Source organism: Felis catus, chromosome A2, assembly GCF_018350175.1.
Source record: "Felis catus isolate Fca126 chromosome A2, F.catus_Fca126_mat1.0, whole genome shotgun sequence".
NCBI lineage: Eukaryota > Metazoa > Chordata > Mammalia > Carnivora > Felidae > Felis > Felis catus.
In genome coordinates, this window is record NC_058369.1 from 2,520,618 (window position 1) to 2,535,947 (window position 15,330).

The 15,330-nt window shown below is 61.6% G+C and overlaps 1 protein-coding gene across 6 annotated transcripts in view; it reads left to right on the forward strand.

The window, feature by feature from the left end:
* Positions 1-15,330, forward strand: part of CELF5 (CUGBP Elav-like family member 5) — a 48,676-nt gene that overhangs the window by 23,432 nt on the left and 9,914 nt on the right. For 4 of the 6 annotated variants that reach the window (XM_023243647.2, XM_023243649.2, XM_023243656.2 and 1 more), the window contains exons 3-8: positions 7,083-7,134; positions 9,451-9,579; positions 11,570-11,649; positions 13,551-13,697; positions 14,300-14,441; positions 14,540-14,686. In XM_023243647.2, the coding sequence (XP_023099415.1) occupies positions 7,083-7,134; positions 9,451-9,579; positions 11,570-11,649; positions 13,551-13,697; positions 14,300-14,441; positions 14,540-14,686 (697 nt within the window). The remainder of the gene's footprint in view (positions 1-7,082; positions 7,135-9,450; positions 9,580-11,569; positions 11,650-13,550; positions 13,698-14,299; positions 14,442-14,539; positions 14,687-15,330) is intronic. The other 2 variants (XM_023243654.2, XM_045043473.1) reach the window with 1 other exon arrangement.

Genomic DNA, 15,330 nt, shown 5'->3' on the forward strand with positions numbered 1-15,330 from the left:
GGGAAGATTGTGGCAGATGGAGACAGGGGTGGCGTGGGGACGGCGTGTGCCGAGCCGGGAGGTGGGAATGTGCCAGGCGGGCTGCTGAGTGACGTCTGGGGACACTTGTGATTGTCATGACTGGGAGATGCTGCTGGCATCCACTGAGCAGGAGAATAAGGAGCAGCGAAGGTTCCAGAGCAGTGCGCATTGATCTAGAACGCGAGCCACATTTAACATTTAAATGTTTCCAGGAGGGGGCGTCTGGGTGGCTCAGTCAGTTCAGTGTCTGACTCTTGATTTGGGCTCAGGTCATGATCTCACAGTTCGTGGGTTCAAGCCCCGCACTGGGCTGCCCACTGAGCATGGGGTCTGCTTGGGATTCTCTCTCTCCCTCTCTGATCCTCTCCCCCCCCAATTAAAAATAAATAAACTTGGGGGGCGCCTGGGTGGCTCAGTCAGTTAAGCATCCGACTTCAGCTCAGGTCGTGATCTCACGGTTCATGGGTTCGAGCCCCGTGTCGGGCTCTGTGCCGACAGCTCGGAGCCTGGAGCCTGCTTCGGATTCTGCGTCTCTCTCTCTCTCTCTGCCCCTCCCCTGCTCGCGCTCTGTCTCTCTCTCTCTCTCTCAAAAATAAATAAACTAAAAAAAAAAAAGGTGTTTTTTAAATGGCATTCTTTGTTACTAAAACAATGAATATATATTTTTTAATGTTTTAATGTTTATTTTTGAGAGAGAGAGAGAGAGAGAGAGAGAGGCAGAGCACAAGCAGGGGAGGGGCAGAGAGACAAGGAGACACAGAATCCGAAGCAGGCTCCAGGCTCCCAGCTGTCAGCACAGAGCCCGACGCGGGGCTCGGACCCACAAACTGTGAGATCATGACCCGAGCTGATCATGATTGGACGCTCAACCAACTGAGCCGCCCAGGTGCCCCTAGAATGTTCTAGGTCAGGGGATAACTACTGTGTTAGGCAGCAGATGTAGAATGTTCTAGACTGGGGGTCACCTCCTCTATTGGAGCGTTCAGACTTAGAATATCCTAGATTAGGAGTGAGCCACTGTTTTGGATAGCACAGATGTAGAATGTTCTAGACCAGGGATCAACTACCACGTTAGACAGGGCATTCTAGACCTAGAATGTTCTAGACCCAGGAACATGATGCAATGTCATCACATATCTAGATTGTGGAGTCTGGGGGTCTCTTTTTGATACGGGCTCGTGGTTGGGGGGGGGAGGATCTCTAGCAGTCCCCAGAAACCATGCCTGTCACGTCCCCATGCCTGAGCCCCCGTCTTCCTGTTGGAGGAGTCACCATCCTGACTTTCACGGTAACCGACCCCTGTTTTTCCTCACGTCCTTCGTGCTTATAAATATATCTCTAGAAGACCGGGTAACCTTTTCCCATTTTGCTTTTTACCTAAAGCGACTGGAATCATATCATATGTAGTCTTTACCCCCTGCACTTTTTTCTGTCACTGACTGTGCTGCTGCTGAGACCCAGCGTCCCCCGTCGGCACCAGGTCTCTCAGCGGCTGGTGCTTTTTCGTGGCCGTGTAGTATTCCACAGCGGGCCCACACAACTTGCCAGTGTCCTGTGGGTGGGCCGTTACCGACGGGAGAGATCTCTACCTTCCAGAGAGATCCTGCCGTGCTTTGTCTCGGATGGACACGTGCCGCGTCTCCTTTGGGCGCCGACTCGGGAGTTCGGACCCCCGAGGACCTAGGCCTGCGGCCTCCGTGGCCGACACCCCCCCCGCCAAGCCACGAAGGGGGTTGACTCGCGGGCGAACCTTCTCCCCCCAGGGCAGCGGTACCGGCAGCCTTTCAGAGCCAGCGCTGACGCCTCGTCCGCGGGTTGCAGGAAGAGTGACGGGGAGGGTGGGGGGGCGCCGGGTCCTGCGCTGGCTCTGTGCTCCAACCCCCCCCCGCCACGCTGCCGCTGCTGCAGCAGACCGGTTCCCATGTCGCGTGTGACAGCGGTGTCCGTGGGGGATGCGGTTTAATCAAATCTCAGCATTCTGGAGTAGGATCCTAAATTAATCACAGAAGCCCAGAATAGGACCCGGAACGGACCGCAGGACCCGGGAGTCCACGCTGGGCAGATGCCGCAGATCGAGCTGATGTTCTCCGCTGGGCCGTCCGACCCCAGGATGGGGTTCCTGGACCTGGAACGGGGGGCCGTGGGGACAGCGGGTCCAGCTGGGTCTCTCGGGGGCCGTGCCATCAGAGACGACACCATCCGTCCTTTCTTCATGAAGGTCTCGAGGGGCGGAGGACACCCCAGTTCTGCCGGCTGCCCCCCTGTTCTTGTGTGCACCCTGGAAAGGGATAGGTTTGTCCGTCTGGCTGCGGATCCCCCCGACGGACCCCTCCTGACACCCCTTCTATGCACACAGGGGTTTCTGAGGTGACCCCCCCCCCCCGCAAGACCCCCTCCCACATCCCACGACTTGGCTCAGAGCCAAGCCGAACCTGAGAAGGCGCAAGGGGCCCCACGGTGGCTTGACCTTCCCAGGCCTCAGTTTCCTCATTTGTGGATGGGACTGCAGAAGTGTTCTGAGGGCCCTGGGCGTGACACCTGCCGGCTGCTGAGCCTGGCGACAGGAGCCTGGCACATCCGCGATGAACGAATGAACGAACGAACGAACGAATGAACGAACTGTCGCAGACAAGTCAAGCCTGAAGGACTCTGGGCCAGTCTCGTCTTCCCCAGCCCGGCTTCTCCCCCTGAAGCGTAGACACAGCTGGGCACAAGCTCTTGACTTACTCCCCGCACGGGGTGCTGGGCCCAGCACGGGTCCAGCTTGCTCTTTGCCCACGGGGACAGGGACTGGGTTTCACTTTCTGCGGAGTCTGGAAGCCATAGGTTTTGTCTCATTTCATTTCACTTGCCATTTGGGGACCCCGGGCCGGGCCTCCGGTGGGGAAGGGGTGCACAGCCCCTCAGCCCCTGCCCCTAGGAAGTCACCCAAGAGGGACAATGTGTGTGTGTGTGTGTGTGTTGGGGCATGTGCCACAATCAAGGTGATGCCTGGACAAAGCATTGAAGCAGATGCACTTGGAGAGGTGGCCTTCAGGGAGAGGTGGCCTCGGAGGGGCCTGTTCGCACTGAGGGTGGGGTGTGTGTGGCGGGGGGTGAGTTGCAGTGATGTCCCGGGGGCATGGGAGGAAGGCAGAGGAGGAAGGCAGAGGAGGAATGCCAGGATGCGACTCCCGGGGCAGTAGGGAGCCACAGCAGCGCCTAGAGCAGGAGAGAGGCTTGCTCTGGGTGTTCGACAGAGGCTGGCGGGGGCCCCCGCGGGAGAAGGGGAGGCTGTAATGGTGGCTTGGGCTCCACCTTGCTTTCTTCTCCTCCATACTACCCAGAAACAACCCGGTTGGGGCCTCTCCCGGGCCCCCACGTCTTCTAAAGGACCGTCTTCGGGGCCCCAGCCCGACTACCAGAGGCGCCTCCTGCAGTCCCTCCCCCAGTGGACTCAGTTTCCCCATCTGTAACACACACAGGTCAGACACAGGGACCCTGGTTTCTCAACGATGTACGACTTGGTTGAAGTCACCCAGCAAAAGCTGGGGGCAGAGCAAGGACTGGACCTCAGCTACGTGATGTATGCCCCCCCCGCCCCCAGAGACACAGACGCCCCCCAGAGCCCCGGCCCACAGGACCCTTGGCTGAAGGGTTGGCTGGATCCTAAGGGGACCCTGAGGAAACCATCAGGCGACCCAGACTCTGCTTCTGACGTTCTCCTCTCCCTTTCTGATTTGCCCATCTGTAAAATGCGAATGTTTCTGTCTCATAAAGTTGTTTGGAGATTGAATGAGTCAGGGGGTGTAGGTATTCCTCCAGCATGAGAAACTGTCTCCCCCCCCCCCCCCACAAAACTCTTACTCATACTTCAAAACCCACTGCACCATTCCATCTCCAGTGTGGCCCCAGTAGCCTTGGGCTCTTCACTGGTCTGAGCTCTGGGGTCTCCAGGAGCCATTGATCCCTAGCTCTGGCTCAATCCTGACCTCTCAGGTCTGGGAGTGCCCGCGTCTGCCTGTGTCTCCCCTTGGGTGGGCCAGATTACTGGGGTCCTCCCTGGGGTTGCAGACTGACTTGGCATGGGGCACGCTGGGAATGTTGTGGAATAAATGAAAGGGGGACGAGATGGGGGAGGGAAGGGACGCAGCGATGGGGAGCCAGAGAAGGTGGAGGAGGGAGGGAGGGCACTAGGCAGAGACCTCGGTGGGACAGATGGAGAGAGGGAGCCGGAAGGAGGTGGGCAGAGCCAGATGGGCGGGCAGGGGCGACAGGAGGGGTGTGGGGAGACCCAGCTCCCCCCCCAACCCCCCCTCCCCCCCGCACGCCTCCTCCCGGCTCCGGCGGGCAACGCCGTCAGGGCCCGGCCTCTGGCGGGCGGATCGTCAGCGCCCGCCGGGCGTCGGGCGCCGGGAGCGAGGCGCGGGGCCGGTGCGTGCGTGCGGCGTGTGCGCGCCTGTGCGCCCGGGGCCGGGCGGGCGGCGGCACGAGGCCAGCCTGGCGCGCGTCTCCAGGCCGGTGGGTAAGGCGGGCCGCGGGGTGAGGACGGCCAGGCCTCAGAGCCTCGGCTTTCGAGTGGGGGACCGGGGAGGAGGGGACTGACTGCCCGCCTGGCTTCTCGGGACCAGACCCAGACCCCCGCGGCTGCCCCGCGCCGAGCTGACCCAGGAGGGGGAAGGGGCCTCCCAGGAGGCGGAAGGTCCCAGGCTCCGCAACCGGGCTGGGGGGTGGGGGGGAGATGGGGCGCAGGTATCCAGGCCACGAGAGTGGGGCGGGGGTGGAGGGTGCGGGGATGGGCACAGGTTCCCTCCCCGTGGCCCCCCCACCTCGCTCCCTCCCTCAGCGCATCCATCTCCAGAAGATTATATTTAAATATCTCTTTTGTGCAAGGCAGGAGCTGGGCTCGCCCCTAAGAGGCGGTTTCCATGGCAACAACAATTGCCAGCTTCCGTGTGGTGAATCAGCGTTGCCATGGCAACCCCATCCTCATCTGCCCAAGGTGCTGGGCGGCAGGGGGGGGGGGGGGGAGGTGAGGGCCAGCGGAGGCGGGGTGGGAGGGGTGGGGGCGAACAGGAGGCTGGAGCTCAGGTGCCCCCTGTCCCCCCACCTCCCTTCACAACCTCAGTCTGCCCGCAGCCCAGAACCTGGTCCCATCTGGTTGAACAAAATCTCCCCTCCTGCCTCCAGCTAGCTGGGTGTGGTACCCAGGTGGAGAGGGCCCGGTGTGTGTGTGTGTGTGTGTGTGTGTGTGTGTGTGTGTGTGGACATGGTGGGGGAAGGGAGAGCCTTTCCCAGGTGGTCAGGGTCCCTCTGAGGATGTGGCTGGGTGGGTGGCAGGAACTGGGGACACTGGAAGGCCTCTCTGCTTCTGGGGCTCCCAAGGCTGAGTTCAAATTGAGGCCGCCCATATGCGCGCAGAATGGGGAGGGGCTCAGAGAGGGTAGGGAAGCTGGAGAGGGGGAGGGGGCGCAGGGAAAGAGGGTGCAGGGTGAGGGAGGGGACTCAGACTGGGGGTGTGGGGCAGTTCGGGGTCTAAGAGAAGGGGAAGGAGATCTGGGGGTTCACCGTTGGAGAGGGGTCTCTACTCACGGGACCGGGTAGAAAGATCCTTAGAGTTGAAGTCTAGGGAGGCTTAGTGCCTTCACTCACCCACCATGACCTTGGACAGACAACCTCTCCCGGCCTCGGTTTTGACATCTGTAAAACCCGGGGAAAGCTGCAGCTCGCTGGGCAGCTGCACAGTGACCAGAGGGCTGACGTCCCCCAAGCACCTTCTCCCAATGGCCATGGGGACTGTCTGACCTTGGAGGGGGTCTGGGACGGGCACGTGTTCCAACCCCAGGCCTGGTGCCCTCCTATGCTGTTGTGTGTTGGCCGCCTCCCCCTGGTCCGTTCAGTTCGGCAAGCTTCTCTGGTTCTCCCTGCTGCCGGGAGAGCCCAAGACCCAGGCACTCGCTGCCCCGAAGCAGAGGGAGGAAGGGTTGCCTGCGTGGGGCTTTTGAGCGGGGTTTTGAAGGATGAGTAAGAGTTCGCCAGAAGCACCAGGCTTGGAGGAGGATCCCGTTCTCAGACCAGTGGAGAAGCAAATGTCACCCACTTCCCACATCCCTTGAGTTGGTTCTCAGAGATCCACATTAGCTCCTCCCCATGGCTGGGTGAGTTTGGGGGTGGGGATTACGGGAGGATTTCTTCCATCGAACATCATTTTCGGTGCTGGAGGTGGAGGACAGGAGGGTCCAGAACACCGAGTCCACATTGAAAGCGGGCCCACTCAGGTACGACAGTCCTCCCAGCCAAGGCTCAGAGAGCTGGCTAAAAGGAGTTGCCTTGGTATCAGTCAGCTGGTGCTCAGTAACAAACCAACCCAACCCTCTTATTTGGTCGTGATTCCACGGGTCGGCGAGCACAGACGGGGCTCAGCTGGGCGGTTCTTCTGCTGGTCGCTCCAGGGCCACTCGTGCCGTGGCAGTCAGTCAGGGCTTGCGGGGCGAGCCGGGAGAGGACCGCCTTCCTCCCACAGGCAGCCTGTCATTGGGCCTCTCAGTGCTTGAGGTCTCCCGTCCTCCTGTCCTGCCTCGGCTTGTCCAGCTGGCAGTGCGCGGGTCCCAAAAGAGGAAGCTGCAAAGTCTCTCGAGGCCGGGGCTTGGAACTCCCCCCACTTCCCCGCCACCACACGCCACTCGCCAGAGCAAGTCACAAGGCCAAGTCCAGATGCAGAGGGTGGGGAAATAGACTCCGGTCTTTGATGAGAGAAACTGCAAGGTCACATCACACACAGGACCAGAGGAGTTGGGCATCTTTCCAAGGAGCATACAGCACTTGGGAAGGCAAGGAGGCTTCCTGCAGCAAGAAATATTGTTACTGGGTTTTGAAGGTAAAGTAGGAGTTTTCCAGGCAGCATGAGTGAAGCCCTGTACCCGGGACCGTGTGTCCGTTGAGTTTGGCTGGTTTGCTGCTGGAAGCTGGTGGGGTGCTGAGCCCGGGGAGGGGGGCAGGGTGCCCGGCGGGGCTCGGACGTAGCCTCCCCCCGCCACGCCGCGCTGCCAGCCTTGACCTCCTCCTCCCCTCTCTCTCCACAGATGGCGCGGCCGATCCAGGTGAAGCCTGCGGACAGTGAAAGCCGCGGAGGTAGTTGTCATCTGTCCGTGGCCACCAGGCCGGGGGTCGGCGGAGGAGCCGGGGAAGGAGGGGAATCTCTGATCAGGAGGATGTAGCCGTCACCTCTCCGCTCACACGCCTAATGGTGGTGGGAGAGGCAGAGTCCCCTAGCTAGGGTACGGGCAGGAGAGCAGGGGGGCTCTGTCCTCTCTTCCAAGCCCAGGAGTCAGGAGTAGGGGGTCTGGCTGGGTCCCGCCGCTGGCCCCTAGAGCTTGAAATACACCCCTCCCCTAGGGTGCAAAACTGGGGGTCTTCTGACGCAGAGGGGATGGGATCCCTGAAGGGGTCCCTGAGGGGAATCGCTTTTTTCCGTGCGTGGGCGTGGGCGTGTGAGCACGCATGCCTTGGCACGCCTGTGTACAGATGTGCGTGAGCACGTGCACATGTGCACGCGCGTTTCTGCGGCCCCTGTGGTGGGGGTGCCTGCCTGCCGGTGCGCGTGTCTGTGCGTGTTCGAGCGTGTGTGCTTGACCTTCGAGGCTGGGCGAGTGGGTTCTCCGGCTGCAGGTCTGGACCGTGTTGGGGACCTGCCCACGGGGGCGTGCTCGGCTGTCCCCAGTGGCATCGGGGCTAGTCATTCTTGGAGAGTTTCCTCCCCGCCCCCCCCCCATCTCAGGTGGACTGGGTGGCGAGCCGGGCAGGGCCGTTAGGACTCCTGTGTGTGTGTAGGAGCCTGGAACAGCCCATCTGGGTTGGGGCCTGTTTTCACACTCTCCAAGCTGGCTGCGAGTGTAGGGCAGGGGTTGGAGAGGGGGTCTGTGTTTCTCCATCTCTCCCCTTGTCTCTCACTCTTTTAGTAATTCTTCCCCTCCTCCTCCCCCTCCTCCCCTTCTCCTCCCCCTCCTCTCCTCCCTCTCCTCCTCTTCCTCCCCTCCCCTCCTCCCCCTCCTCCTCCTCTTCCTCCTCCTCTTCCTCCTCCTCCCCTTCCTCCTCCTTCTCTGCCTCCTTCTCCTCCTCCCCCTTTCCCTCCCCCCTCCTTCCCCTCCTCCTCCCCTCCCCCTCCTCCTCTTCCTCCTCCTTACCTCCCCCTCCTCCCCTTCCTCCTCCTCCCCTTCCTCCTCCTTCTCCGCCTCCTTCCCCTCCTTCCCCTCCTCCCCCTTTCCCTCCCCCCTCCTTCCCCTCCTCCTCCCCTCCCCCTCCTCCTCTTCCTCCTCCCCTCCCCCTCCTCCTCTTCCTCCTCCTCCCCTTCCTCCTCCGCCTCCCCTCCCCATCCTTCTCCTCTCCTCCTCCTCCCCTTCCTCCTCCTTCTCTGCCTCCTTCTTCTCCTTCCCCTCCTCCCCCTTTCCCTGCCCCCTCCTCGTCCCCCCTCCTCTTTCACTTCTTCCTTCCCCTCCTTCTCCTCCTCCCCTTCCCCCTCCCCTTCCTCTCTCTTCTTCTCCTCTTTCTTCCTCTCTCTGTTTCACCCTCTCTCCCTCTCCATACCTCTTTCTCTCTCCTTATCTTTTTCTCTCCTTGTCTCTCTGGTTCTCTCCGTACTCCTCTCTCTGTGTCTCGCTTTGTCTCTTACTGTCTCTCTCTGTCTCTCTCTGTCTCTCTCACCTGTTTCTTTCCCTGACTCTCAGTCTCTCCGCGTCTGTCCCTCCTTCCCTCCCACCCTCATGAGTGACAGCTGCCAGAGAACAGGTTTCCATAGTAACCCAGCTCGGCATCCCTGGGAGACGGAGCTGCCATGTTCCTGATTACAGGGGGGCAGCGCAGTTACCGGAGGGAGCAGGACTCTGGTGCCTCATACGGCAGACGCCGGCCCAGCCAGGCCTGCAGCCAGGCACCCACCCCAACCCCACCAGACGGGGGCTCCGGGCTTCCAGGCACCCGGTCCCGGGCGCACACATGCCCTCACTCATTCGGCAGGCACCTGCCCGGCTCCTTTTGGGGATGCGGGAGCCAGCGGCGCTCACCCCCGACGGGGAAATCTAGGTGGCAGACAGACAGACAGGGGCCCAGGCCAGGCAGTTCTCACGCCAGCACTGTGTGGGGGTGCTCTGAAGGCAAGGAGGGAGAGCATCTTTGCCCGAGGGTGGGAGCAGTGAGCGGTGGCCCTGAGGACTGAAGGGAGGACGTTCCAGGAGGGGCGCACTGCGTGAGCCGAGGCTCCAAGATGCGCCCGAGCAGCGCACGTGGGAGGGGGGACAGACCCGGGGCGGGGAAGCTCGTGGCTGTGTCCTCCCGCGCACAGGCAGAGCAGGGGCCGGCAGTGCTCCCCCCGGGCCCTGCTGCCTCCGTTCGGTTGGCGGGACCGAGAAATTCCCGGAGGCCAGGACTCGGCTGAGGGGGTGTCTCCGCCCACAGGGGACCGGAAGCTGTTTGTGGGGATGCTGAACAAGCAGCAGTCGGAAGAGGACGTGCTGCGGCTGTTCCAGCCCTTTGGGGTCATCGACGAATGCACCGTGCTCCGCGGGCCTGACGGCAGCAGCAAAGGTGACCGGGCGAGCCGGGACTGGCCCTGGGGAGAGGCTGGGCGCGTAGGTGGGGATGGGACTAGCTCCTGGGGGCGGAGCTGGGCACCTGAGGGGGCGGGACTGGCTCCTGGGGGCGGGGCGGAGCACTTGAGGGGGCGGGACTGGCTCAGGGGGCGGGGCCGGGCACGTGGGCGGGCGGAGTTGGCTCCTGGGGCGGGGCCAGGCACGTGAGAGGGCGGGACTGGCTCCTGGGGGCGGGGCAGGGCACTTGAGGAGGTGGGGCTGGGCACTTGAGGGGGCGGGACTGGCTCCGGGGACGGGGCCGGGCACGTGGGGGGGCGGGACTGGCTCCTGGGGGCGGGGCAGGATACTTGAAGGGGTGGGACTGGCTCCAGGCGGCGGGGGTGGAGGAGAGCACGTGAGAGGGCGGGGTTGGTTCCCGGGGGTGGAGCTGGACACTTGAGAACAGGGGACTGGCTCCTGGGGGCGGGGCCAGGCACGTGGGAGGGCGGGGTTAGCTCCTGGGGGTGGGGCCTACAGGTACCTGATGGGCCGGGACTGACTCCTGAAGGCAGTGGGGCAGGGCGTCTGGGGGCGCGGACTGGGTGGCCGGGACTGTCACGTCCCACGGGGTCCTAACTGTGTGCCATGTCCCGATACGCTGCCTGTGTCCACCTGGCTCTGTGGGACAGTTTCCTGTGGACTGTCGGCCTGATCCTGGCTGTACCATCCAGGAAAGACTTTAATGGTCTCCGATGTTTCCCTGTCTGCCCATGTGGCTGTATGTGACTATGGACGCCTGCCTCTCTTAGTCTCTGACTCGTTATGCCTGAGTGTCTAAATGACTATTGCTGTCTGGGTTTTCATGAGTCTGGCGGTGTTTGGTGTTTGTCTGTCTACCTGATTCTACCCGTTTGGTCCATCTGTCTGGCACCAACTCTCGGCCTGCCTGTCTCTGGCTCTTGCAACTTTTACTCTTCTAGGACTGAATGTATCCCATGGTCCCTATTTGCTTGGCGCTCTCTCTTTTTTAAAAAATTGATATCCATATACTGTAAAACTCCCCTTTTTAAAACGTACAGTGAAGTGCTTTTCAGTATATTCAAAAAATTGTGCAACCATTGCCACTCTCTAATTCCAGAACATTCCATTGTCTCACCCCACCTGCCTGGCTCTTCCATAGTACTCTCTCTGGAATTATGTCTAGTGGTCTCTCCTATGACTGTGTGTCTGAATTTACCTATGTCTGGTGGTCCCTGGCTATCTGTCTGCCCGATTTCTGATTCGGTCCTGTGTGACTAGCCAGCTGGGTCTGCCCTGTCTGGTTTCTTTCTTCCTTCCTTCCTTCCTTCCTTCCTTCCTTCCTTCCTTCCTTCCTTCCTTCCTTCCTTCCTTTTCTTTCTTTCTTTCTTCTCTCTTTCTCTTTCTTTCTTTCTTTCTTTCTTTCTTTCTTGTCCCCATCTCTCTAATTCTGGTGACATGGGCATATCTGTCTGGGTCTGAATGTATCTGTGCCTGACTGTACCCACAGGACTGTATCTCTGTGCCTGTGTCTGAAGGTTTGTCACCATCCCTCTGCATATCTGATTTCAGCTCTGGATCTCATGGTGCCAGGGGCTGGCGGGTGTTCTCGAAGCCCGTGCCCTTCCCTTGTTCCAGCGGGCAGGGCCTGCCTCCCCGACTGTGCACCCCTTCGCGACATCCGTCTGACTGTGCGTGTGACAAATAGCTGTGTGGCTGCCTGGCTTTCTGAGTGAATGGACGGCCAACTGGCTGACGTCGACCTCTGTGGCTGGCTGTGTGCTTGTCTCGTTGCCTGATCCTTTATTGTCCAGCTGTCTGTCTGGACACGACTGCTTGTCTCTCTGTTCTGACTGTCTGGCCTTCCGGCTGCCTGTCTGACACTGGCCGTCCGGGGCTCCCGGTCCCCTCTCCTGCGGCCCCTGCCCCCCTCCCCCCCGGAAAGACCCCGTTGCCCTCACGCACTCTCCCTCCTTCTCTTGGGGCAGGCTGTGCCTTTGTGAAGTTCTCCTCCCACACCGAGGCCCAGGCGGCCATCCACGCGCTGCACGGCAGCCAAACCATGCCGGTGAGTAGGACTGTCCCGGGCCCTGGGGCGGGCAGGGGGGAGGGGGGAGGGGGGAGGGGACAGGGACGGAAACGCTCGCGACCGTCCCAGCCGTCCTCGGCCTCTGGCTGGTGGGCCGCGAGGCACAGGCGGAGGAGGAGCGCGTCTCTGATGGCGCCGTGGGCGGGTGCACGCACACGAGGGTGACTGCGCACGCGCGGGGCGTACGAGGACGCGAGCGTGCGAGTGAGTGTGGGGCTGCGCGTGGACTAGCGCGTGTGTGCCTGTTCACGTGTGTGCGAGGGAGAGAATACGTGGGTGTGCGCACATGCCCGTGGGTGTGAGTGCGTGTGTGTGTGCCTGGCAGTGGGTGATTGTTAACGTGCACGTGAGCTGTGTGCGTGTGAGAAGATGTGCGGATAAGTGTGTGTGCTGGCACACGTGTAAGTGTGTCGAGTGGGTGTTTTTGTGCGAGTCGACGGTGCAGTACGTCCGTGGGTGGGGGCACGTGTGTGTATTGAGTGCATGCGTGTGTATGTGTGAGTGTGCCTGGGGGGGCGCGGGGGGGGGCAGGGGCGTATGTGTGCATCTGCAGGAATATGTGAGGGCAAGTGTATGCGTGTGTGTGAGCGTGTAGGTCTGCGTGGGCGGCATTTGTGTGCACGTGTGTGAGTATGCGTGTGTGTGTGTGTGCGTGTGTACGCGTGTGGGTGTACAAGAGGGTGTCCTGGAGGGGTGAGATCCCGAGAGGTGGTTTGGCTTTGTCGAGGCCAGCAGGGGGACGTGTGGGGCGTGGGGGATGACGACACGGATGGGAGGGGCAGCGGAGGAGCAGGGGGGCGGCTGGAGGGGCTGCGGTCCAAAGCTGAGGAGCACGGCTTCTTAGGGCAATGAGAGCCACGGAGAGTTTTGACAGGGGAGGGAAGGCCATTTGGACACGTCCCCTGGGCCAGGGTGGGGATGGGCAGGGGGCAGGACTGGCGCAGGGAGAGGCCGGGGAGGACCAGCCGGGCTCTGGGAGTGGCCCTGCCCTCTAGGAAGCAGGCGCCGGGGGCCACCATCACTGTACGTGAATGTCCAAATCTGCCAGGGGACGACAGGCCTTCCGGAACCAACTCTGCTCTCAGCTGGTCTCAAAATGGGTGTGCGGGGGGCGCCTGGGGGGCTCAGTCGGTTAAGCATCCGACTCTTGATTTCGGCTCAGGTCCGGACCCCAGCGTTCGTGAGTTCGAGCCCCATGTGTGTGCTGTCAGCACAGAGCTGCTTGGGATTCTCTGTCCCCCTCTCTCTGCCCTTCCCCCACTCAGTCTCTCTGTCTCTGTCTCTCTCTCTCTCAAAATAAATAAGTAAACCCCAAAAAACTAGGTGTGAAGGGCAGGGCGGTGTCAGAGCTTCCGGTCCCTTGCCCTCTGGGTACTTGGGCATCAGTTTTAGTCCCTAGGGTGGCAGGATTCATTGAGGCTTTCTCCTGCAGGGAGCTGACCGGTGAGGAGGTGTCTCAGGGAGTGAGCTCGCCATCAAAGGGGGCAACCTCTCTGATGGTCGGTGTCTCACCTGTTCTCAGGTGTGAGTCAGTTATAGATCCCCGTCATTCCTCTCCAGCAGTCGGCTTCTCCACTTTTGAGAGCGTGGCTGATAGTCCGGGTCCTCTCCTGGGCCCCAGACACCACCCCCCGGGCCCAGAGGCCCCACCTGTGCGCACAGGCGGCCGCAGGGTCAAGTGCAAGACCCGGGAAGCCGAGCTCTGAGCTGTTCTCGCCGCGACGTGCGTGTCCCGCGGCGGCGGGCCCGTGGGCGGGATCGAGAGCGCCCGGCATCTACACCGCGCGCGGCCAAGGCCCTGAGGCGTCGTGGTTCCGGGAACCCAGAGTCCTGGCTACCTCCCTCCTTCTTTCCCTCCCTGCCCGCCGCCGCCCCTGCAGGGTGCCTCCTCCAGCCTGGTGGTCAAGTTTGCCGACACGGACAAGGAGCGGACGCTCCGGCGCATGCAGCAGATGGTGGGCCAGCTGGGCATCCTGACGCCGTCCCTCACCCTGCCCTTCAGCCCCTACAGTGCCTACGCCCAGGCCGTGAGTGACCCCGGCAGACGCACTCTGTCTCCCAAGGCCACTCTGGGGCTCAGCTCAGTCTCTCTCTCTCTCTGCGTTCTGTCGAGGGCCGCTGCCTCTCTGCTCCTCTTCCCGTCTCTTGCCCAATCTGTCTGACTCGGGGTCCTATCCCGGCCACGGCCGAGTCCCCAGATCCAGGCTGACTCCTGAGCCCCAGCCCCGGCTGAGCCCTCCAGCCACGAACCGAGCCCCAGGCCCAAGCTGAACCCCCAACTCTGGACTGACACAAGCCCATGCTTAGCTCCAAGAGGAGCCTCTAAATCCAGGCTGACTCCCAACTGAGACCCGACCCTGGCTGACTTCAGTGTTGGCTGATCCCCGATCCGGGACCAAGCCCAAATTCCTGACTCAGCCCTGACCTGAAGACTGAACCCTGATCCTAGACCGACCCTCGATCCCAGGCTGAGCCCCACCATTCCTAACTGAGGCCTGAGCCACGATAGCCAGGCTGACCGCTCCCCCACCCCCGCCAGTTACCAGAGGGCCAGGCCTCCCCCAGGGCGTCATGACCTCAGGGCAGGTGCCACCCCGACTGTGCACGCTGACTCCCTCTCCACCCCCAGCTCATGCAGCAGCAGACAACGGTCCTGTCCACGTCGGGCAGCTACCTGAGCCCTGGCGTGGCCTTCTCACCCTGCCACATCCAGCAGATCGGCGCCGTCAGCCTTAACGGGCTGCCTGCCACACCCATCGCCCCTGCCTCTGGTGAGAGTCCGCCAGGGCCTGCGGATGGTGGGCAGGGCAGGGCGGGGCCGGGGCCAGGGCCAGGCTCAGGCTCCCCATCGCGCTCCTCTGCCCCACAGGACTGCACTCGCCCCCGCTGCTTGGTTCCACTGCCGTGCCCGGGCTCGTGGCTCCCATCACCAATGGCTTCGCGGGTGTCGTGCCCTTCCCTGGGGGGCACCCTGCCCTAGAGACCGTGTATGCCAATGGCCTCGTGCCCTACCCAGGTAACGTGAGTGGTTCCCCCAGGGGCCGAGGAGAGGGGGTGGGGCCGGGAAGGCATCTCCGGGACAAGCGCGAGTTCCTGTGCCCCCTGGTGCCTGGGAAACAGAGGCGGTCTCAGCTGGACGGATGTGAGCGGTGGGCACAGAGAAGGGGGCTGTAGCCGGGTGCGTAAACATGGGAACTTTATACCCAGGCATTTATGGGTGCAGATTCCAGTTTGGCGGCCCTAAATGGTTTCTGTGAGTCTCTGGGCCTCAGTTTGCTCACCCGGAAGATGGGGCAGATAACATCAGACATCTCGTGAGGTTGCACGGACAGTGGAATCAGTATATCAAATGCTGAACGTGTCACCTGTACTGAGAACAGCAGCACCACCAATCTTAGTTATTAATCATTGCTGTTTAGGAAGACATCAGTAGCCTCATTCATTCATTCATTCATTCGTTCGTTCAGTATTAACCATGCCCTGAGCTAGGCTCGGCCCTGCCTTGAAGCAGGGGCCCCATCTTTCGCTTTCTTAGACCACAATCCCCAGGCAAGCATCTGCCAGTATCTGGCAGTCTCTGTGTTTCCACCATTGAGGAGAACTTATTTTTACTTTGAAATGATTGGAGCTCACAGGGAGTTTCAAAAATAGTACAGAGAG